Raw genomic sequence first — 25460 nt, forward strand, 5'->3', positions numbered from 1 at the left:
TCTGATAGATCATGTGATGACCGGAGTGACGTCACCACAGGTCCTGTTACTGCACACAGCTAAGATGAAGACAGAAAGATGCCAGCTGCGCGATCAAGTGGATTAAGGCGAGTTAAATTATTTATTTTTTTAACCCCTCCAGCGCTATTTTACTATGCATTCTGTATTCAGAATGCTATTATTTTCCCTTCTAACCATGTTATAAGGGAAAATAATACAATCTACAGAACACCGATCCCAAGCCTGAACTTCTGTGAAGAAGTTCGGGTTTGGGTACCAAACATGCGCGATTTTTCTCACGCGAGTGCAAAACGCGTTACAATGTTTTGCACTCGCGCAGAAAAATCGTGCGTGTTCCCGCAACGCACCCGCACATTTTCCCGCAACGCCTGTGTGAAACCAGCCTAATGCTTTGAAATGATGACAATTGCGATGGTGTCTTCTTACATAACACTAGCATTTATTTTCAGATGTTTTCATTATAGAGATGACATGCAGGTGGACATTGAATCTTCACGGTCTCACCAGGGCAGTACACTTCCATCCCAGCAGACCAAAATGCCATTTTGTTTCTCAGAGAGAGAATTAAGAACTTCCATAATTCCAGTTGCACTTTCATCAGTTGTCAGGGGAGCCTAGAAAAAAAAAAAAAGAACATACTGTTTAAAAATATTATTATTAGGCTCCTTTCACACTGACGTTTTGAGATCTGTTCAGGGCTCTCACAAGCGCTCCAGAACGGATCAGTTTTGCCCTAATGCATTCTGAATGGAAAAAAGGACCTGCTCAGTTTGCCTCCGTTCCGTCTCCATTCCGCTTTGGAGGTGGACACCATAACGCTGCTTGTTGCTTTTTGGTGTACGTCTGATGAAACTGAGGCAAACGGATCCGTTCTGACACGCAATGCAAGTCAATAGGGACGGGTCCGTTTTCACTGGCACAATCGAAAACGGACCCGTCCTCTATTGACTTTTAATGGTGTTTAAGACTGATCCATCTTGGCTATGTTAGAGATAATACAAACTGATCCGTTCTGAATAGATGCAGACGGTTGTATTATCTGAACGGATCCGTCTGTGCAGATCCATGACGGATCCGCACCAAATGCAAGTGTGAAAGTAGCCTTAGATGTTATGGTGGAAATTTATCATAAGGGGAATATTTGAAGTAATTTTTTGCTTAGGCCTGTGTTGGCATACGTTATGCCACATTTATCAAATGCCACAGGTTGTTTGCCATTGTTGTCTAGAAATGCTACTCCAGTTTTCCTACTCCACCTTCCTGCCCGGTGAACAATGAAATTACAAATAGCAGATATTTAAATGTATACATTAAACATTTTACTGAATATTTTCTGACAATACTATAGCATATATCTGATCAGCTCCTTCAGGTCTATAACAAGCTGCCTGCAGATTGCATTTTGCAGTCAGGTTCTCTTCAAATAGGTAAAAAAGTTTTTGGGGTTCTGTAATTTATGGATGTCAGTACATAGGCTTATAGATGGGATGGAGGATTTGAAAATAAACAATACATATAAGGCCTCATGCACACGGACTTTTTTTTTGCGGTCCGCAAAAATGGTTTCCGTTGTTCCGTGATCCGTGTCTTCCTTCTTCCGTGTGTCTTCCTTGATTTTTGGAGGATCCACGGACATGAAAAATGAAAAAAAAAATCTAAGTCAAGTTTGCCTTTGAAATGATAGGAAAAAACTGACACGGATCACGGACGCAGATGACAATCTTGTGTGCAGCCGTGATTTTTCACGGACCCTTTGACTTGAATGGGTCCGTGAACCGTTGTCCGTGAAAAAAATAGGACAGGTCTTATTTTTTCACGGACTGGAAACACGGATCACGGCCGCGGATGCCAAACGGAGCATTTTCCGATCTTTCCACGGACCCATTGAAAGTCAATGGGTCAGCTGAAAAAAAAAACGGAAAACGGAACAACGGCCGCGGATGCACACAACGGTCGTGTGCATGAGGCCTAAGTCTCATCACACCGATTAAGGCGCTGCCCGAAATCTCGCACATGCGCCGTGGATACTCATGTCAGTGCCCGCGCGGTGTCCAGGCATCGGCCTCACAGAACGAAGTGCGCATGCGCCAGCTTTGCTTGACCCGGAAATGCGCGAGATTTTGGCCGCAACAAACACATTATGTCGGCGATGAGCAGTGAATAAATTAGCAGTGGGGCGGTGCTGGGCTCCAACAGCCGGAGGGACAGCCCCTTGGGCTCCTTATTGAGGTAATTAGCATATTAACAAAAAGTACAAGACACAGGGCAGTAATACTAGTATATTGTAATATAAATAGTGGAAACTGATGTGGTGATGTTAATAGCTCAGTAAGTGAAATCCAGGTCACAGTGTCCCTTTAACCCCTTAGGGACTGGGCTCGTTTTCACCTTAAGGACCAGGCCATTTTTTGCAAATCTGGTCAGTGTCACTTTATGTGGTGATAACTTTAAAATGCTTTGACTTATCCAGGCCGTTCTGAGATTGTTTTTTCTCGTCACATATTGTACTTCATGACACTGGTAAAATGGAGTCAACATTTTTTTTTTTTATAAAAATACCAAATATACTTTACATGTTATTACTTTACATTCCCCATATGTCTAATTCATGTTTGCATCATTTTGGGAATGACATTTTATTTTTTGGGGATGTTACAAGGATTAGAAGTTTAGAAGCAAAACTTTTAAAACATTTTTTTTTCAAAAACCCACTTTTTAAAGGACCAGTTCAGGTCTGCAGTCACTTTGTGAGGCTTACATAATAGAAACCACCCCTCAAGGTATTCAAAACTGATTTTACAAACGTCGTTAACCCTTTAGGTGTTCCACAAGAATTAATGGAAAATAGAGATACAATTTAAAAATTTTACTTTTTGGCAGATTTTCCATTTTAATAATTTTGTTTCCATTTACAAAGCAAGGGTTAACAGCCAAACAAAACTCAATATTTATGACCCTGATTCTGTAGTTTACAGAAACACCCCATATGTGGTCGTAAACTGCTGTACGGGCACATGGCAGGGCGCTGAAGGAAAGGAATGCCATACGGTTTTTGGAAGGCTGGACATTTTTATTTATTTTTTAAACCATGTCCCATTTGAAGCCCCCTTTTTTTTCCCCTATTTTTGACCAATATTATTTTACTTTATTTGGGGAAAATGACGTTTTTGTTTATTTTTACTTGAAACTTAATTTTTTGGCGGGGAAAACTTTATATTTTTAAACTTTTTTTCACTTTATTTTTTGTTCCACTTTGGGACTTCAACTTTTGGGGGTCTAATTCCCTTTACAATGCATTCCAATACTTCTGCATTGGAATGCATTGGCTGTATGAGTAATACTGTGTGTATTACTCATACAGCTTCCGGCCTGCGAGATCCAGGGGTCTGGATCTCACAGGCATGTCACAGGAAGGTAGCGCCGACATGGGATGGGGGGGGGGGGCGTTCCGCCGGACTCCCCGCGCATTGTCCCAGGGTCCCTGCTCAGTCCTTAAGTACCGGGACATCATGCCGTACCGGTACGTCATGTATCCCCAACAGGTTAACCACCTGGAGCACTGCCATTAAAACCACTAATTGCAATATATTGGAAGAGACCCACTGGGAAAATGCAAGCAGGCCACACTGTCAGTCTGAGTCGTACCCAAATGCTTGTATTTGATGTATAGAACGTGCTACAAGTACTGTGCAGGAAGAAATACTGTGCTTAATATCCCAGGGGCATCAAGGAAATTACAAAAACATGGCTACTGTGTGTGAAGTTGTATGCATAGTGCACATTACTGCAGACGTGTGTTTTACAGAAGTATGTCTATGTCATAACGTGCAAATTTGTCGCTATTAATGACCTCCAATTGAGTATACATGCAGCGACCCATCACTGCTAAAGGGTTAAAGCTAAATAATCAGGTTCACTACTATAAAATGTATACTGTGAACTCCAAAAGGCTATGTGGCAGATGCTGCGCCTCATTTATGACAAAACATATGCCTTGTCATAAATTAGGCGCAGCATCTGGCAGTCCGTGCACCTGAACCGAAAGCTTCGCCAGCCCCTGGCAAAAAGTCATTCCTTAAGCCTCATGCAGACGTCCGTGGAACACGGTCCGCAAGATACCGGACTGGCATCCTCCCGAGTGCAGGAGCGCACAGCGTCATTGGTTGCTATGACGCTGTGCGCTTCGTGCCGCCGCTGTACAGCAATACACTTGTATAGACCATGCCACCCATTCCATTCATCCACATCCCCTTGATTGAACTTGATGGACATATGTCTTTTTTAAACTGTACTATGTAACTCACCCGCTCAGTTCCCATTTCTGTTTTAACCCAGCCAGGGTGAAGAGCTGTACAAATAATACCATCCTTCTTGTATGATTCAGATTGCAAACGCGTAAGCATATTCAGAGCGGCCTGTAAAAAAAGGTGCTAAATATGTCAGCAAAATAAAGTGTAACATAGTTGTAATAGTAACATTTATTCAGGAAGTGTGTGTGCTGTCCCTAGGCTCTGTTCACACTGCAGTGTATGTCTGAGGTTTAGGGTACTTTCACACTCGCGGCAGGATGGATCCAACAGGCTGTTCACCCTGTCGGATCCGTCCTTCCGCTATTTCGCCGTGCCGCCAGACCGCCGCTCCGTCCCCATTGACTATAATGGGGACGGGGGCGGAGCTCCAGCGCAGTACTGCAGTTCGCGGTGAGAGGCTGCCGGACTAAAAAGTCGGACATGCACCCTGGGTGCCAGCTCTCAGGGGGGTGCCAGAAGCAATGAGTGCTCCCATCAATACAGATGGATGCGCTCATTGCAGTCCTGTCACTCACCTCTGAGCTCCCCGCGCTCCTCCCCTCCTTCAGGCCGCCGGCGAACAGAATGGTGAAGCAGGCAGACTTCTCCCCGCTCCACCATTCAGCCCGCAGACACAGATCGCGCTGCCGGCCTGTGTGGTCTGAGCCTGCAGCCCGGAAATCTGCATAAGCTCCGCCCACACAGTGCTGCAGAGTGATCTGTGCCTGCAGGCACAGAAGACTTTATTACTATGGAGGGGGCACAGAAGGCATTACTAATGTGAATGGGGCACAATGGGCATTTCTGCTATGGAGGGGGCACAGAGCCAGAGGGCATTATTTCTGTGAACCGGGCACAGTGGGCATTATTACTGTGAAGGGGGCACAATGGGGATTTCTACTATTAAGGGGGCACAGATGGGCATTACTAGCACAGTGGGCATTACTACTATTAAGGGGGCACAATGGGCTTTATTAATGTAAAGGGGCACAATGGGCATTATTACTATGAAGGGAGCACAGTGGGCATTATTACTATAAAGGGGGCACAATAGGGATTATTACTATGAAGGGGGCACATTGGGGATTATTTCTGTGAAGAGGCACAGAGGGCATTACAACTGTGAAAGGGGCACAAAGAGGGCATAACTACTGTGAGGGGGCACACATCTGTACAAAACTACTGTGAAGGTTGTACAATGAGGGCAATACTACTGTGAGAGGGTACAATATTTTAAAAGTATTGGGGGAGGGAATTTGCCAGAGAAAGGAGCCGCCCCGGGTGCCAAACACCCTAGGCACACCGCCGTATACAATCAATGTCACCCATTCACTCCCATTATAAAAAAACTAAAATTGCTTGGTATACAATGTCTGCAGGAGGGGTCTGTGAAAATGACACTAAACTACACTATTCAATGTATACCACTCTGACGTATGTGTGCGAAAAAGGCATTCTTTTGGCATACAGTACATGGGTCAGTGGTGCCCTATGGATACATGTGATCCATGCTGGTGGCTTTCTCAGTGAATACACTGTATGGACAGCACAAACACTGAAGTGTGAATTTCACTTTTAACACATTTAATAAAACACTCATCCAAAACGTTTTCATATTTTACCCCTCATACTAAGCCACAAAAATTATTTCATTCATAGCTCATACATAAAGAATATACTAATTTCAAAGCATTCGCGGGAGCCAATGATGCCTGTAAAGGCGTCACTGCAACCTCTGCTTGAAGATCTGTTAATGCTGTAACTCTTAACAAATTGAGAAAAAATAAATAAAATGATATATATATATATATACACACACACAGTATATATATATATTATATATATATATATATATATATATATATACAGTCATGTGAAAAAATTAGGACACCCTTTGAAAGCATGTGGTTTTTTGTAACATTTTTAATAAAAGGTTATTTCATCTCCGTTTCAACAATACAGAGAGATTAAAGTAATCCAACTAAACAAAGAAAACTGAAGAAAAGTCTTTTCAAGATCTTCTGTAAATGTCATTCTACAAAAATGCCTATTCTAACTGAGGAAAAAGATAGGACACCCTCACATGTATTCCCTCTTAAATTGGCTCAGATCTCACACAGGTATATCACACCAGGTGCACATAATTAGTAGATCGTTACTCTGCATGTTGAATGAGGCTTGCCCTATTTAAACCTCAGACATTTAGTTTGGTGTGCTCCTGACTGTTGAAGTGAGAGTGAGCACCATGGTGAGAGCAAAAGAGCTGTCAGAGGACTTCAGAAAAAAGATTGTAGCAGCCTATGAGTCTGGGAAGGGATTTAAAAAGATCTCAAAAGATTTTGAAATCAGCCATTCCACTGTCCGGAAGATAGTCTACAAGTGGAGGGCTTTCAAAACAACTGCCAACATGCCCAGGACTGGTCGCCCCAGCAAGTTCACCCCAAGAGCAGACCGCAAGATGCTAAAAGAGGTCTCCAAAAACCCTAAAGTGTCATCTCGAGAACTACAGCAGGCTCTGGCTACTGTTGATGTAGAAGTACATGCCTCTACAATCAGAAAGAGACTGTACAAGTTTAACTTGCATGGGAGGTGTGCAAGGAGGAAACCTTTGCTTTCCAAGAGAAACATCGAGGCCAGACTGACATTTGCCAGAGATAAAGTTGACAAAGACCAGGACTTCTGGAATAATGTTCTTTGGACAGATGAGTCCAAAATTGAATTATTTGGACACAACAGCAGAGGACATGTTTGGCGTAAACCAAACACAGCATTCCAAGAAAAGAACCTCATACCAACTGTGAAGCATGGAGGTGGAAGTGTCATGGTTTGGGGCTGCTTTGCTGCAGCAGGACCTGGTCAGCTCACCATCATAGAATCCACGATGAATTCTACTGTGTATCAGAAGGTGCTTGAAGAACATGTGAGACCATCAGTTAGAAAATTAAAGCTGAAGCGGAACTGGACCATGCAACATGACAATGACCCAAAACATACTAGTAAATCAACCAAAGATTGGCTGAAAAAGAAGAAATGGAGAGTCCTGGAATGGCCAAGTCAAAGTCCAGATTTGAATCCCATTGAGATGCTGTGGGGTGACTTGAAAAGGGCTGTACGTGCAAGAAACCCCTCAAACATCTCACAGCTGAAAAAGTTCTGCATTGAGGAGTGGGGTAAAATTTCCTCAGACCGATGTCGAAGACTGGTAGATGGCTACAAGAACCGTCTCACTGCAGTTATTTCAGCCAAAGGAGGTAACACTCGCTATTAGGGGCAAGGGTGTCCTATCTTTTTCCTCAGTTAGAATAGGCATTTTTGTAGAATGACATTTACAGAAGATCTTGAAAAGACTTTTCTTCAGTTTTCTTTGTTTAGTCGGATTACTTTAATCTCTCTGTATTGTTGAAACGGAGATGAAATAACCTTTTATTAAAAATGTTACAAAAAACCACATGCTTTCAAAGGGTGTCCTAATTTTTTCACATGACTGTATATTAGCTACAGAGGCCGTGGATTGGTGAAATTATCCATAATTGCCCCATTTAAATGTGCCACAGATCACCTGACGAACTAGCTAAACCTTTCTTTTAGGTGGCACATAAAATTATAGTTTGCTGGCAGCAGATTGTCCTGTGTAAACGTCATGTAGCCCGCACAAGATGAACCTTGGGTAGGAGCATTGTTGAGAAATCCCTGCCGTTGCTCTCGGCCAATCAGCATCTCTGGGAGTGTTCTCTTGACACAAACATTTTACTTGGAATCACATAACAGGCACCATTGACTATACCTTGCTGATTCGGTAGGATACAACTTGTTTTTCAACATCAAAGGTCAATGAGGTTTTTTCAATAGAGCCCAGCAAAGATGACACATTCACCAGAGCTGCCCTCTTGCAGCCTAAAGGCTCCTGTGCATTATTTTCTGCAGATTTCTTCAGCAATGGATAAAAAGCCTAGAAGTGAACATAAACATTAGGACAATTTTTTTCTTTATGAACAGCAACACTGATCTCATGTTAACAGGGTTTTACTTTCAGGACAACCAGGGATGTAGTGAGGGGGGACAGCCGTCGCACATGTGCCCCAGGTGCAGAGGCTTGGTGGCGTACCTGAGCAGTTCAGTGATTTACATGGTGAAGCAGATGGTTCAATGATTTACATAGTGAGCAGGGAGCCGTCCACTTGTAAGCAATGTACCGGGGTGGGCTCCCCAGGATACAGAAAAGTCACGAACAAGGAAAAGGACTGACACCAGCTCTTGTAGAACAGACTTTATTTTGCTGTCACGGGATATCAAACACACTCCCAAATGCAGTGAAGATAAAATCAGATTACATATACTCAGCCTGGAGGCTGAGACCCCTGTGTCGCACAGCTCGGCGCCCTACGATGGTAGCAGGAAAACACTTGCGCAATTTACCTACTGCGAGCAGAGCCAACTCTGCCTCGCCATACCTGTTAGGAACAATCGTGTGTGTGTGTGAGATACAGGCTAGCCCATGGAGCAACACAGCAGCTTACAATCTTACCAGACTATACAGTACTATCCCCCTCTCTTTTCCCAAACTGTAATGTGGCACGTGCCCAATATATATCACTCCCAATAAACACGCTGGGGTAACTGGAGATTATGGTGAAGTCCTCTCTGTTCTCCGGAGCAAACCAAAACTTTAACTGATAAGTCCTTGTGATAAACAAGCAACAATTCTTGGTAGCCAGCCACTCTGCAACACCAACTAACTAACTACCGGCAGGTTTGATCTCAGTCTCTAGTATTTAGGCGGCAATCTTATATTGAGGTGCGTGCACGCTCTCCCTGCAGACCTGGTCGCAAAAGGGCGACTCCATGCTTGGATGTTAATGGATTTCTTCTATCTCACACTTTTCCAGTCTGCAACTAAGGCTACTTTCACACTCGCGTTTGCTGTGGATCAGTCTTGGATCTGCACAGACGGATCCGTTCAGGTCATACAACCGCATGCATCCTTTCAGAACGGAACCGTTTGTATTATCTTTAACATAGCCAAGACGTCTTGAACTCCATTGAAAGTCAATAGACGGATCAGTTTTCTATTGTGCCAGATTGTGTCATAGAAATCGGATCTGTCCCTATTGACTTACATTGTGTGTCAGGACGGATCCGCTTGGCTCAGTTTCATCAGACGGACACCAAAACGCTGCTTGCAGCGTTTTGGTGTCCACCGCCAAAGCGGAATGGAGACAGAACGAAGGCAAACTGATGCATTCTGAGCGGATCCTTTTCCATTCAGAATGCATTAGGGCAAAACTGATCAGTTTGCGACCGCTTGTGAGAGCCCTGAACGGATCTCACAAACAGAAAGCCAAAACACCAGTGTGAAAGTAGCCTAAGATGGACGCCAGCTTCCTTCCGAGTCTAGACACACAGCTGCACCTCCTATGAAAATATAAATCTGAGCAGTCTGTTTAGCTGTGTGGTGAAACAGCGGCCTCTTGTGGCCAAACAGCAAAATAACAGTGTTAATGCAATAAGAGCCGTTTCATAATCTCACACACTCCCAGCTTCACTGTTCTGCTGAGCTCCCCCGCTCCCCAGCAGGACCACATTGCGCTGCTGGCTGTGGGAGAAGCAGTGAAAGCCCAGGAATCAGCCTCCTGCACAGCCCTGCAGCACGATGTATGTGTGTGACTGCATTGTGAGCCTGTTTAGGCTGGGAACGGCAGATTTGCAATCAGGCCACAAGGAGGACATAACTACAGTTGGGGGGGGGGGGCGGGGGGCTAGCTACACCTCTGGGATAACATATGTCCCCTATTAGCGGATATAGGCATCATTTAGGAGAGACCAGAGCAGGGAAGCCAGAGCATTCAGTGAATTTCACTCTTGCAGACTTGGCCATGCACTAGAAATTGGCTACCTGTTGTGTGTTTCGGGTTACTATATCTATGGGTGCTACGAGATGTGTGGCTCGAGCCGCATGTACCGTACTATACCAAAGTTAGAGCCAATTGCCAGGTGGCACTGGACTTTACCTCTGTTTCACGTAGAAAAATCAGGTGAGACCTGGCAGCTCGCGGTAATCATGGTGCACTACCTGCAGCTCTAACAGCACTCCTAACAGCGCCCTAACAGTACTTTCACACACACATCTGATTGCACCAGTTTTTGGCTTTGATAAACGTTCTCATATTTTATTTCTGCTACCTGGCTTTTTTAAGTGAAAAAAGTGTGAATATAAGCGATTGGTGTTCCTGGGATGGTACTCCTAATCAGCAGCACTTTTAGGAAGTAGGTCCGACTCCCTTTGTGACAAGCTTATAAGTTAAAATGTTGGATCCGCGCTAGTATGACATACCGTACTAAGAGGTAAGAATAATGCTGAACTTCAAGTCTGCTGTTCCTCTTGCTCTTTATTTCCTTGTTGTGGGAAGCAGCGCTTGTATCTCTGAACCCACGGACAGACTCAGGAGCTCATTTATCACACCTTTTAAAAGGAACGTGAATGTGATATTTTTGTACGAATTAACTAATACAGCGTTTGTTGTTTGTAATGAAATCATGTGCAAATAAATACCGCTCACATTAGAAAAAACACAGGATGCCCCAGAAAAAGCGGAGCGAGACCTGGGTCAGACGAGAGATCCTGCTAGATGTGACTATTGAGTACACAATCTTGTAAGTGGAATAAAGTGCATTGGAGAATTTTATATAGGAGTCTGTGCTATGTTAAAGGGAGTCTTTCACCTAAACTGACCATTATAGAACACTAACACCATGATCTGCATTATAGTCCCCATATTGGAATGCTACTTACCGTATAGCTGTCCGTCGCTTATTTTCGTAAAAACAAAAACAAAAAAAACTTTTATTCAATAAGTGATGGACAGCTATACGGTAAGTAGCATTCCAATATGGGGACTATAATGCAGATCATGGTGGTAGTGTTCTATAATGGTCAGTTTAGGTGAAAGACTCCCTTTAACATAGCACAGACTCCTATATAAAATTCTCCAATGCACTTTATTCCACTTACAAGATTGTGTACTCAATAGTCACATCTAGCAGGATCTCTCGTCTGACCCAGGTCTCGCTCCACTTTTTCTGGGGCATCCTGTGTTTTTTCTAATGTGAGCGGTATTTATTTGCACATGATTGCATTACAAACAACAAACGCTTTATTAGTTAATTCGTATGAAAATATCACTTTCACGTTCCTTTTAAAGGTGTGATAAATGAGCTGCTGAGTCTGTCCGTGGGTTCAGAGATACAAGCGCTGCTTCCTACAACAAGGAAATAAAGAACAAGAGGAACAGCAGACTCGAAGTTCAGCATTATTCTTACCTCTTAGTACGGTATGTCATACTAGCGCGGATCCAACATTTTAACTTATAAAAGTGTGAATATGGAAACTCTAATCATTTGGAATTCATTGTGTCTGATTAAACCATCCTTACCTATGCATAAATTGGAGATTTATCTGGAATGTTTGTGGGAGACCTTTTCATTGTCATCTGATAGACTGAACAAGGAGACAAGTCTGAAATATGTGTACAAGGTATTATCCTACTTATTTGACCAGAAAATGAAATGTTTGTGCAAGAGAATTAGCACCGTCTGCCAAGGTCACCTTGGGATTCTGATTTATTTAGGATCTGGGAATTGAGATTACCGACACTGGATAGCGGCTCACTGTTATTGCAATAATGGAAAGCTTATTGGCCGACCGAAAGGTCAGGTATTGCAATAGAAAAGTGTATAAAGAATAAAGCTGGCACTCACACACCTGAAACATGCTATATTACTATATTGTATTTATTAAAACATTAGTTCAGAATGACTGATAGATTAGATGATAAAGGGATAAATTATATAGTTATTACATTTAATCCCTCACTGTAATAATTATCGTTGGGCCCTTGCAGTAAAATAGAAAAAATTGATGAAAAATATATGTAAAAAATATAGTTAAAAATGAATATAAACATAAAAAATGTAGTCCACTCAGTTTATATAGTTATTAAAATGAATGTCCATCTATAGGCATAGTTTTATGTTTAATGCCACATATGTTGATTTATATAGTGATGCCAATAAGGTTTATGTATTTGATGGCCCAGTTAATTAATAAATATTCATAGAGCACAACTTGTCTTCAATAGTCATAGAAATCACAGATCTGACCAGTCAGCTGTCAGTAAAGTCAGGATGTCAACCAGAGGTAATGAATTAGTGGCGTCACAGCAGAAACTAAAATTAACCCATAAAACATAACCTTTAATAGTATTCATAAAAATGAACCCCAGTAAAAAAAACTACAGTGTCCCTATTCTTGCCCTGCCTGACATAATGCTGCCAGTGTTATCCAATACATTCCAAAACTGTAAGGGCTCTTTCACACGAGCGGATGCCGTGCGTGGAATCTGCTGCGTGAAAAACAGCCAAGCCGCGCTCTGGACAGCAGAGACACGGAGCATTAACATGCTTAAGCCACATGTCTGTCCACGAGTATCCCGATCTCCAGCAGCCGGCTCCTAGTTGTAGCTGTCGCCATCTTTCAGCTATGTAAAGCGCTGCAGCGTCCTTGTATTTCTCTTTATGGAGACAAATCAATGGTTGAACAATGAAGTAGACTGCCATATGAAATTTATATTCTATATTGGGAAAGTGTTGAGATAACACAAACAGTCAGAGTTTTCATATGGCAGTCTACTTCATTGTTCCACCATTGATTTGTGTCCTTTAAGAGAAATACAATTACATATATGAAAGACAGAGACAGCTATAATCAGCAGCCGGCTGCCGGAGAGCAGATTGCTCACATACGGACCCGTGGCTTATACCTTGTGTCTGTGGAGGCTCCAGTCCTGGTTTTGGCTCACAATCACTGACGTGTGAAGGAGGCCTCCCTGCTCAAGAACTCTGTTCGCTTGTCAGAGATTGTACAGAGTTGTAATATGGTGCATGTTGCAGCGGCCTCAGTAGTCACTACTTTGAATCCGAGAGGTATACATTAATAAAAGTTTCATTTGATAACAGCTTGGGCTTATTTCACACCAGCAATATAAAAATGAGACAGGGTCTGTTCAGGATGGATTTGCACGCACATTTTATCCGTTTTGTCTACATGAGGCCTTATATTCACACAATGCACAAGAATAAAAATAGGTAAAATGGTGGCGAGTGGGGATATTCCTGTACTGGACAGATGGATCCATGAAAAACAGAAAAGGATTTGTGAATAGCCCAATTGACTTGTCTGGGTCAGCGCACTATCCTTTTAAAAAAGGTACAGCACACTGAAGAAAAATATGGTCACATGCATGAGGCCCTCTACTCACACGATGTGCAAGAGTAAAAATAGATAAAATACTGGAAAGTGGAAACCGTGGTGAATGATACAAGAGAATATTTTGAAGGGATTCTGTCACCTCGTTTTAGCCTATAGAGCTGCGGACATGCACGGCTAGATCGCCGCTAGCATGTCCGCAATATACCTGTCCCATAGCGCCGTGTCCTTTTATTGTGTTTAAAAAATGATATATATATGTATATATATATATATATATATATATATATATATTGTAAATGAGCCTGATAAGGAGCCCAAGGGGCTGTATGAACCTTCCTGGTGCCCAGCCACGCCCCCCTGTGAAGGAGCCCAGCACCGCCTATGTCCTCCGAATCTCCTCCTTGCTCACAGTTAGATTGCCTTAATCTCGCGATGTGCGAGCTCGCGCATGCGCAGTGCCAGCATAGTGTTCCTTCCCTGTGCTGGCATCAGCCTCAGGGAAGGAACTGCGCATGCACGAGCTCACGCATTGCGAGATTACGGCGATCTAACTGTGACGAAAGGGGGAGTTTCGGATAACGCAGGCAGTGCTGGGCAGTGCTGAGCCCCTTGGGCTCCTTACCAGGCTGATTTATATATATTCTTTAAAAAATCATTTTTACATAAAACCACACAGAGCTTATGGGACAGGTATATTGCGGACATGCTAGCGGCGATCTAGCGTGCACGTCCACATCTCTATAGGCTAAAACAAGGTGACAGAATCCCTTTAATAAATTATTTTGTTTGCATCTTAAATTGGAACATTATGCAGTCCCCCAAAATATGGTATGTAAGCAGAATATTCATAGAAATACTGCAAGAAAAATACTTCACAACTACCCTATCCCCCTGAATGTGCATGCTACAGAAACAGTGACATGAATTTTACAGTGTGTGAATAATTCCTTAGTCAGCATTTCCAAAACTAAACAAAGTGAAATGTAGCGGCTTCGACTAGTACCTGGGTTACTTGCATGGGTCCAACCACATTTGTTCTGAAGGTATCGATCATATCATCAGCATCCACCTTGTCCAGGTTTACACGTGGCATCACTCCAGCATTGTTTATTAGCAGATTTAACCCAGACCCGTTCAGATGTTTTTCAACTTCTACTACGGCTCCTTTCACACTGTTTGTATCAGTGGCGTCTGCAAGTTCCAACAGAGACATTTGAAGGGTGAGAAACAAATCACAGAAATGTTAATTTGGACAGACATTCTTCTTGGGTCATGATGTTTAGCACTGGTGTGCTGAATACACATCCAACCAAGGGAAACTTCTGCATCAGCTTTTCAGGTAGTCCCAGTGCTTGGAAGAAAGGGACGCAAAGGAGTTCTTACAAGCTCTGCCTCTAATGCCGCCAGATGTAAGGCAGCTATCCTATCAGTCAATGTTCTACCCTTTCAATAAGCCTTGAGACATGACTAAGATATTAGATAAGCCAGCACCTCATCTGCAGACAGCTGTTTCAGGGTGATCACCCCTCTCATCAGTGCAGAGCAGAGAGTACTGGCTTAACTGGGTGAGAGGCCTGTCAGGATTTGGAGAGAGAGCGCCTGAATCGGCGTGCAGATGTAGCCAGCATTAATTTGACACCAGCTGTGCCAGGAGGTATATAGAAGCATATGCAGGCAAACAAATTCTGTCCAGAATCCTCAAATCAATTGGAAACATTACCCAAAATGTACTGGGAAGTAAAAGCACAAACATTCATAGGCCTTACACAATCACACTGTCAGCGGCCTCAGTGGTGAACTTTGAAACAGGTACGTTAAAGGATAACTCATTTTTTTTTATTTTATGTAATTGGATTTGTCTGACTAAGGCCTCATGCACACAACAGTATTTTTTCATGGTCCGCAAAACGGGGTTCTGTTGTTCCGTGATCCGTGTCTGTTTTTTCTTCTGTGTGTTTCCTTGATTTTTGGAGGATCACCAGACCAGAAAAGTGAAAAAAAAAAAAGAAAACTCTAAGTCAAGTTTGCCTTGAAAATGATAGGAAAAAAAACGGACACGGATGACAATCTTCTGTGCCTTCGTGTTTTTTCATGGACCCATTGTCAGAAAATGTCAGAAAAATAGGACAGGTCTTATTTTTTTGACGGACAGGAAACACTGATCACGGACGCGGATGACAAACGGTGCATTTTCCGAGTTTTCAACGGACACACTGAAAGTCAACGGGAACAACGGACACGGATGCACACAACGGTTGTGTGCATGAGGCCTAAGTTTACCTTAGTTCCCTAGTTAATACTTTTGTATAGGTATTGAATTGTCTAGTAATTGCAGCATGTTCTTTCCTCCCCCAGGCATTTCGGTGGTGCGGCTAAAACAGCATTGCTAGGTGTCCTCTGTCTCCTCTTCTATATAGAGAAGACGTAGCACGTAGTAGTGGGCGCGCGCGTTCCTGTCGGACCGGGATAGTGCCGATATTCGCAATTAGAATATTGGCCATAAAAATATGTGATTACTCAGGAGGAAGAGGGCGTGTTTAAGTCTGGAGAAAGCTGATTGGTTGGGGTGAGGCTGCACATTCCCGAGATGAGCCGGATGAATTCTGGGTGGTTTGTGAGGGAGGTCTCAGGGTAAGGGCATCGGCGGCCATCTTGAGAAGATAGTCAGAAAGAAGTGTTGTGAGGAGCAGTTGCTATGGACGGAATCTTATTAAACACTTGGTATGTGAACACCAGTTAGTGATTATGGATTATCTCCACAGCAGCAACAACATATATGAAAAGACAGTTATCCTTTAATAAAAGTTTAATTTATTGACAGCTTTATATGAAACTGAAAACGTAAGCTTATTTCTTATTTACAGAATGAGTCAGGATCTGTTCAGGAAAAAATGGATGGTTTTGTATGCATGATCAAGCACTTTTATCCATGATTGCGGTCAGAGTTTTTTTTCCTTGCACAGATGCAATCAGTTTTTTCATGTGCTTTTGGCTACATTCACACGGACGTTGTTTGTTTCCGTGTCCGTTCCATTTTTTTTGGGGGGGGGGGGGGGGGATAGGATGCGGACCCATTCATTGCAATGGGTTTGCAAAAAATGCCTGCATCAGTATGTCCGTTCCGTAGCCCCACAAAAATATAGAAGCATTTTTTTGTGGACCACAATGACCAGGGTCATGTGCATGTAGCCTTTTACACACGTGAAGAAAAACTGAATAATAACACACAGCATCTCCCAGCAACAATCTTCATTTTTCATGCAAGCCCAATTCATTTCTGTGGGGCCAGGGCTACATGAAAAAAAAACTAAGAAAACTGACTTAGTTGCAGCAACTAATCAGATTCCACCTTTCATTTTCCAAAAGAACTGTGAAAAATGAAAGGTGGAACCTGATTGGTTGTTATGGGCAACGAAACCAGTTTTCCTTTACACCAGTTTTGATAAATCTACCTCATAATATAGAACATGTGACGATTCAGTCCGGATGCTATCCGTTCACAACACACATTGCATCTAGACGGAAAACTTGCTTGTGTGAAAGAGGCCTCACATTTGACGGTATTTTATGCGACAAGATCCAAAGGTGGGGATTTAACAAAAAATAAAAAAATATATATATTTAGTTCCAAATTGTCGATCCTACTATGAGCGCTGCAAGTCTCAGGCATAGTGGTTCCTGTTGACACCAAGTTCCAACACAGTCCCCTGTGAACTCCAGTATGTGGGATGAACCATGAGAAAACTAAAAACAAGAACATGTCCGGAACATAAAAAAAGGGCTTGAGACTCATAGCGTCTCTTTACTTTTCACAACAAAAATCCAGCAGGCTTGATTTTTCTGAGACTAGAGTGGGTGCGAAATAAATGGCGATGAGAGGATCCTGTCGCCAAAATAAACTGCTGAGAGGTAGAGTGGATATATAAGCTGGGGACTCTACAACCTGGTGGGTAAATATAGAATTTGATATAAAACCATGTGTGGTCCAACTGACAAAGATTAGATCCGGACATGTTTTTGTATTACTCTAGTAGCTAGAAAGCAGCTAGATCATTATAGTTACTCCCAAACCTTATCAGTTTACATTAGTAGAAAGACAACATGTGATCCTGTTTTTGTGAATGAGGAGCGGGAGTAACATCCGATTGGCTGGATAGCAGCATGTGACCATAAATGGACATGTAGGTGTGGGCTTTTATTGGTCTATTTATAACATGTGGTTGCAGGAGGAGGAATCTGGAGTTTTTAAATGGTTGGAGGAAGAATAAATACCTTTCGGAGGGTTGTAATTTTTGATAGTATGATAAGACAATGAAGTGTATATTTTATGGACAGAAATGTATGTGGATATGGTGAAAAATGAAACAAAGTAGTAATATGTGAATATGAAATACAAAGGGAGGAGTTACTACCTGCTAGGTATAAAGGACATGCCCCCGAAAGGTGGTGCACATGTCCCTGAAGAAGCAAAGGTGAAACCCAGGTCAGGCACACGATAGAAGCAGTGGTGTGCCTAGGGTGTTTGGCACCCGGGGCGTGTCCTTTCTCTGGCACCCCCCACCAATACTTTAACAAAATTGTACCCCCTTACAGTAGTATTGCCCTCATTGTACAACCTTCAGAGTAGTTTTGTCCAGATATGTGCCCCCTCATGGTAGTTATGCCCATATTGTGCCCCTTCAAGGTAGTTATGCCTTCACTATACAACTTTCACAGTAGTTATGCCCACATTGTGCCCCTTTAAAGTACTTATCACTTCATTGTGCCCCCTTCACAGTTGTAATGTTCTTTGTGCCTCCCTCACAGTAGTTATGCCCTCTCTGTGCCCATTTCAAAGTAATAATGCTCTACCTGTGCCCCGTTCACAGTTATAATGCCCCCTCTGTGCCCCTTCAGAGTAGTCATGCCCTCACTGTGCCCCTATACCAGTAATAATGCCCTCTGTGCCTCTTAATAGCAATAATGCCCACTCATTGCCCCATAACAGTTATGCCCACCCATTTTACAAGAGTAATGTTCTCTGTGCCCCCTTCATAGTAATAATGCTCACTGTGCCTCCTTCACAGTAGTAATGCCCATTGTGCCCCTTCATAGTAATAATGCTCACTGTGCCTCCTTCACAGCAGTAATGCCCATTGTGCCCACTTCATAGTTATAATGCCCATTGTATCCCATTTATAGTAATAATGCCCATTGTGCCCCCTAATAGAAGTAATGCCCTTTGTGGTAGTAATGCCCTCTGTGCCCCTTTTGTAGTAGTAATGCCCTCTGTGCCCCGACTGTAGTAGTAATAATGCCCTTTGTAGTAATTTTGCCCTCTGTGCCCCCACCATGGTAGAAATGCCCTCTGTTAAATAAAAACAAACCAAAAAAACATTACCTACTTACCATGTCCCGTTCCTGAAGCTCACAGTCCTCTCTCCCATACAGACAGAGATCGCTCTGCAGCACAGTGTGGGCGGAGCTAATGCAGATTTTCGGGCTGCAGGATCCGCCCACACAGGCCGGCAGCGCGATCTGTGCCTGCAGGCTGAATGGGGGAGCGGGGAGAAGTCTTCCTGCTTCACCATTCAGTGCGGGAGAGACAGAGCGCAGGGAGCCGAGTGACAGGACCACAGCTCACCGGGCTCCAGCAAGTAACGCTTCCATCTACAGTCGTGGCCAAAAGTTTTGAGAATTACATAAATATTGGAAATTGGAAAAGTTGCTGCTTACGTTTTTATAATAGCAATTTGCATATACTCCAGAATGTTATGAAGAGTGATCAGATGAATTGCATAGTCCTTCTTTGCCATGAAAATTAACTTAATCCCAAAAAAAACTTTCCACTGCATTTCATTGCTTCATTAAAGGACCTGCTGAGATCATTTCAGTAATCGTTTTGTTAACTCAGGTGAGAATGTGGACGCGCACAAGGCTGGAGATCATTATGTCAGGCTGATTGGGTTAAAATGGCAGACTTGACCTGTTAAAAGGAGGGTGATGCTTGAAATCATTGTTCTTCCATTGTTAACCATGGTGACCTGCAAAGAAACGCGTGCAATCCATCATTGCGTTGCACAAAATTGGCTTCACAGGCAAGGATATTGTGGCTACTAAGATTGCACCTCAATCAACAATTTATAGGATCATCAAGAACTTCAAGGAAAGAGGTTCAATTCTTGTTAAGAAGGCTTCAGGGCGTCCAAGAAAGTCCAGCAAGCGCCAGGATCGTCTCCTAAAGAGGATTCAGCTGCGGGATCGAAGTGCCACCAGTGCAGAGCTTGCTCAGGAATGGCAGCAGGCAGGTGTGAGCGCATCTGCACGCACAGTGAAGAGAAGACTTTTGGAAGATGGCCTGGTGTCAAGAAGGGCAGCAAAGAAGCCACAAAGAAGATCTTCTGCAGAAAATATGGTGAATGGACTGCTGAGGACTGGGGCAAAGTCATATTCTCCGATAAAGCCTCTTTCCGATTGTTTGGGGCATCAGGAAAAAGGCTTGTTCGGAGAAGAAAAAGTGAGCGCTACCATCAGTCCTGTGTCATGCCAACAGTAAAGCATCCTGAGACCATTCATGTGTGGGGTTGCTTCTCATCCAAGGGAGTGGGCTCACTCACAATTTTGCCCCAGCCATGAATAAAGAATGGTGCCAAAACACCCTCCAACAGCAACTTCTTCCAACAATCCAACAACAGTTTGGTGAAGAACAATGCATTTTCCAGCACGATGGAGCACCGTGCCATAAGGCAAAAGTAATAACTAAGTGGCTCGGGGACCAAAACGTTGACATTTTGGGTCTATGGCCTGGAAACTCCCCAGATCTTAATCCCATTGAGAACTTGTGGTCAATCCTCAAGAGGTGGGTGGACAAACAAAAAAACACTAATTGTAATAAACTCCAAGAAGTGATTATGAAAGAATGGGTTGCTATCAGTCAGGAATTGGCCCAGAAGTTGATTGAGAGCATGCCCAGTCGAATTGCAGAGGTCCTGAAAAAGAAGGGCCAACACTGCAAATACTGACTCTTTGCATAAATGTCATGTAATTGTCGATAAAAGCCTTTGAAATGTATGAAGTGCGTGTAATTATATTTCACTACATCACAGAAACAACTGAAACAAAGATCTAAAAGCAGTTAAGCAGCAAACTTTGTGAAACTAATATTTGTGTCATTCTCAAAACTTTTGGCCACGACTGTACACTCTCCTATTGGACCCGGTTCTCCTTTCATAGTGTAGAAAATGACTCCCTATGCCTTCCCTACACCTTTAATAATCTTTCCCTGAACTTGCAAATTGAATAAAGTCTTTCCTAGCACTGTCCCTAGCACCTGCTGACGTCTCTCCCTGCATTAAGTACACTGAGAAATGTCAGAATCCAGCTGAGGCTATTGATAGGGCTGTGACATCATAGGGGCTGGCCGGCTGCATGCATGGCATTGTGGGTGTTCCCTCGTTCCCCTCCATTGGCTTTGGTGCAAATCAAATTTTTCATCTCTAGCGAGCAGGAAGAGAGAAGGGAGACAGCATGCGCAAACCTTCCCTCCATACAGATGATCTGATATTGATGACCTATACTGAGGATAGGTCATCAGTATTAGAAGCCCAGAAAACGCCTTTAACAATTCAGCATTACTAGTGAGTTAATAGAATGCTGTGCGGTTCTTGGCTGCATGGTGTTTGTGCAGTGTGACCATACCCTTAGGCCTCTTTCACACGAGCGTGACTGTTTAGGTCCGGATGCGTTCAGTGAAACTCGCACCATTTTGCAAGCAAGTTCAGTCAGTTTTGTCTGCAATTGCGTTCAGTTGTTTAGTTTTTTCCGCGCAGGTGCAATGCATTTTGAAGTGTTTTTCACGTGCATGATAAAAAAAAACTGAAGGTTTACAAACATCTCCTAGCAACCATCAGTGAAAAACGCATCCGCACTTGCTTCCATATGCGATGGGTTTTTCACTGAAGCCCCATTCACTTCTAGGGGTCCAAGGCTGCGTGAAAAACGCTGAATATAGAACATGCAGCGTTTTTCACACAACTGATGCATCAAACAAAAGTAATGTACACAGAACCATTGAAATGAATGGGTCAGGATTCAGTGCGGGTGCTATGCGCTCACGTCACGCATTGCACCCGCGCAGAAAACTCGCTTGTGTGAAAGGGGCCTTAGGCTAGTTTAACACTTGCGGCAGGGAACTCCGGTAGGCTGTTACAGCCTTCCTACTAGACCCTATTGACTATAATGAGGTCAGACAGAGATTTGGCCACTACTTGGAAAATAATGGCCAAGAATCTGCCAAACGAAAACCGCTGCACACAGTGTTTTTTGTCTGGCCGATTATTGGTATTGTCCGCCAGACAGAACACCAGCTGCATGTGTGAAAGAAGCCTGAAGCGCCCTTTACACGGGCTGAGAATCCTAAAGATAATCGCTAATGAGCGCTTATAGAAACCCTCATTAACGATTTTCTGGCAGTGTATATGTACCACCAATTACCCAATGAACTAGTGAAATGCTCGTTCATCGGATAATCTGATCGTTAGTGCACACACTTTTGCTGGCAAAAAAAATCTGCTGCTGGCAAACAACTAGTCAGTATAGGAAAGAGCGATGGCATTTTAGTGATCACGCCTTCCCATACTGAGGAGGAGATCACTGCATGCAAGCCTACTTTCACACTAGTGGCACAGACCTCCGGCAGGCTGTTCCGTCGGGTGAACAGCCTGCCGGACCCGTCCTGCCGCTAGGTCCCTATTGACTATAATAGGGGCGGGGGGCGGAGTTCCGGCGAGGCACGTCAGTGCACTGTGAGAGGCCACCGGAATGTCGGACATGTTATAGTTTTATTCCGGCAGCCTCTCGCCGTGCCTCGCTGGAACTCCGCCCCCGCCCCCTTTATAGTCAATGGGGATGGAGCGGCAGTCCAGGGGCACACGTTCACTAGCGGCAGGACGGTCCATGCCGCTAGCGTGAAAGTAGCCTACGATCGGTGGTCTCCTCCACTAGCAAGCAGCAGATTGTCGGGAAGGAACACTTCCTTGCTGACAATCTGCTGCTGTCATCCTATATAAAGGGACTTTTCGAGTATTATATGTTCTGAATGCTGTATAAACATGGTTCATACTTCTTCACCAACAATTGAGAGCTTCTACCAGAACCACAATCCAGCTGCCCGATTCTCTTTTTTGCATTATTCATAGTGATTTGTGCAAAATAATGAAGGCAAATGTAAGTGACCACTGGCTACCCACATGTAGCTGCCTGGGTAACAGAAGAGCTAAAATGAGGAATGCAGGGATACTAGTTCAGGGTCCACCACTGTGCCCACATAGCAAGGAGTGCTGTGGTATCCAGAAATAGAGGTCATGGACAGGCCAGGTGGGGGTACAGTGAAGCTGTCAAGGATATGGGGATACCACAGAACTCCTTGCTATTTGGGTACAGTGGTGGACCAAGTTAACTTTACAAGTCCTATTTTTCATGACCCTTTAAAGTAAAACAATTTGACCCTTCTTGTGACCTTAGACCAAACAAAGTTGTGTTTCCATGTTATTCCGAATTGGTAGAAGTATAAACAAATAGTGGGACATTTACAAGTCTATTTATGTCACTTTTGTGGTGTAAATAGGTCACAAATTTTGTCGCACACAATTTGTGTGATAAAATTTGCAACTTTTTCCCACTCACAACACTTTTCCAACTGATTGATCATTTTCCACATCGGAAATGCCTGCACAAGGGCTGGTGTAGAATTAAGTTTGTTGCATGGCCTGTCGGACAAAGCCTCTGTAGTGCAGAGGGACTTGAGACCAGCATGGAAAACACCGGTGTTAATAAATGTCTCCATAATATATTATAAAAGAGGCTTGTTAGTTAATGACTTATGTTTTAGTCTCACTTACCCAGAGGAAGTAGCACAATATTGCTATGCTTCGAAGCTAAACTCCTTAATTCCTGGGGAAAAAAAATGAAATATTTTCTATTAAGGACTCCTTAACCTCCTTATCTATTTGTAAAGTAATCTCATAGTTGTGCTAACAAACAGGGTACTGTAAAACACTTTATGGTATAACCAAAATCAAATACATGTTAAACAACCGAACATGAATTACACATAAAAAAAACGGGTTTTCTTAGATTTTTTTTAAACTGCTGAACTATCCTAGTTAGTATCTGATCGGTGAGGGTTAATCACTCAGGAGGCCCCCCCAACGATTAGTTGTTTCAGAAGTAACCGGCACTGGCAGTAGCGCTACTGTGAGCATTGGTGCCTTCTCAAACAGCTGATCAGCGGGGGTCCTGGGTGTTGGACTCCCACAGATCAGATACTGATGACCTATGCAGAGGGTAGGTCATAAAAAAATCTTGGAAAACCCCATTAGTCCTCATAGAGTCACAAAGTTACATAAAATCAAACTTGTGTAAAGGGAGTTTGTCACCAGAATTTGCCTTTATACACTGCTTACATAGCGCTGTAGCATAACTATAGAGGAGTCAAATAATACCTTTGTCCTTTTGTTTTGTTGTTCACCAGGGCCAAAAACTCCGTTTTATTCATATGTAAATGAGAGCTGTGCCCAGTAGTGGCGTTCAGGCTGTAAGTGCCCAGGCCACTCTGCCTTAGTCTTACATAACCCCTCTCCAGCCTGTTGCTGGCCCGCCCTGTAAGCCTCTTGCGTCATCCACTATACTGGCTGAGATCCCGCCGGCGCCCGCCCACTGTGATGACTATTATGGGCAGCAGCATCGTTCCATGCAGTGCACATGCGCCAGCGGGATCTCGGCCAGTACACTGGATTTTCCCCGTTAACCCCTGCCCAATATCGGTCGGCATCAGCGTAATATGCTACCTGAAGGTGAGGTATTTAACAGGAGTTTTTATTTTTATTTTAACATTTTCATTTTTCTTCCCCATTTTTCATGAGCCATAACATTTTTATATTTCTAGTCACCAAGCTGTTTGAGGGCTTATTTTTTGTGGGACAGGTTGTACTTTCTAATGTCACCATTAACTATGGCATAAAATGTAGTGGGGAATGGGGTGGAATTGGAGAAAAACGCAATTCCTCCAACCTTTTTTATTAGTTTTGTTCCCACGGCATTTCATTGCGGCAAAACTGACCCTTGCCCTTCATTCTCTGGGTCCGTACAATTACAACGATACCCCATATGTATAGGTCCTTTATGTCTAAATAGTGTAAAAATAAATGTAAACTGTGATAAAAAAAAATGTTTTACATCACTATATTCTGACCCTATACATTTTTTATACTTATATCTACTGAGCTGTTTAGGGGCTCAATCTGTAGTTTTTATTGATACAATTTTGGAGTGTGCGTGACTTTTTGATCACAATTTATTAAATTCTTTTGGGTAAGAGAAGCAATGAAAAAAAATGGCAAATTAGACAATTTTGACCCTTTTTTTCGTTGCGCTGTTCGCCATTTTGGATTTTTTTTCTCAGTTTTAATAGTATAGGCGTTTTCGGTTGCGGTGATACCCATGATGTTTTATTTAGGCATTTATTTTATATATGGAAAGTAGGGATCGACCGATTATCGGTTTTACCGATATTATCGGCCGATATTGAGGATTTTGACTGTTATCGGTATCAGCATTTATTTTGCCGATATTCCGATAACTTATTGGGAACACAGATCGCGCTGCTGTCAGCGCTCTCCGTGTTCCCTCAGCAGCACAGGGGAGAAGGAAGCAGTGTCTCCCTCCCCCTGTGCTGCCGCTGCAGCCAATGGGAGGACAAGAGACAAGAGAAGGGGAGAGGCTGTGGCCACTGTGCCACCAATGAAGAGAAATCTCTCATTCATTCAAATTGAACAGGAGGCGGGAGCTGGCTGCAGGATCACATAGCTCTCTATGAGCTTTAGCTGCGATCCTCGGTTAACCCCTCA

At 43.3% G+C, this 25460-nt stretch overlaps 1 protein-coding gene across 1 annotated transcript in view; it reads right to left on the reverse strand.

Moving 5' to 3' along the window:
- Positions 1 to 438: 438 nt before the first annotated feature.
- Positions 439 to 25460, reverse strand: part of LOC122920530 (C-factor-like) — a 52090-nt gene continuing 27068 nt past the window's right edge. The window contains exons 2-6 of the mRNA XM_044270105.1: positions 23454 to 23505; positions 14579 to 14766; positions 8095 to 8259; positions 4326 to 4436; positions 439 to 635 (exon numbers count right to left, since the gene is read on the reverse strand). Coding sequence (XP_044126040.1) covers positions 522 to 635; positions 4326 to 4436; positions 8095 to 8259; positions 14579 to 14766; positions 23454 to 23505 — 630 coding nt within the window. The 3' untranslated portion in view covers positions 439 to 521. The remainder of the gene's footprint in view (positions 636 to 4325; positions 4437 to 8094; positions 8260 to 14578; positions 14767 to 23453; positions 23506 to 25460) is intronic.

The sequence above is a fragment of the Bufo gargarizans genome, chromosome 10 (assembly GCF_014858855.1).
Source record: "Bufo gargarizans isolate SCDJY-AF-19 chromosome 10, ASM1485885v1, whole genome shotgun sequence".
Taxonomy (NCBI): Eukaryota; Metazoa; Chordata; class Amphibia; order Anura; family Bufonidae; genus Bufo; species Bufo gargarizans.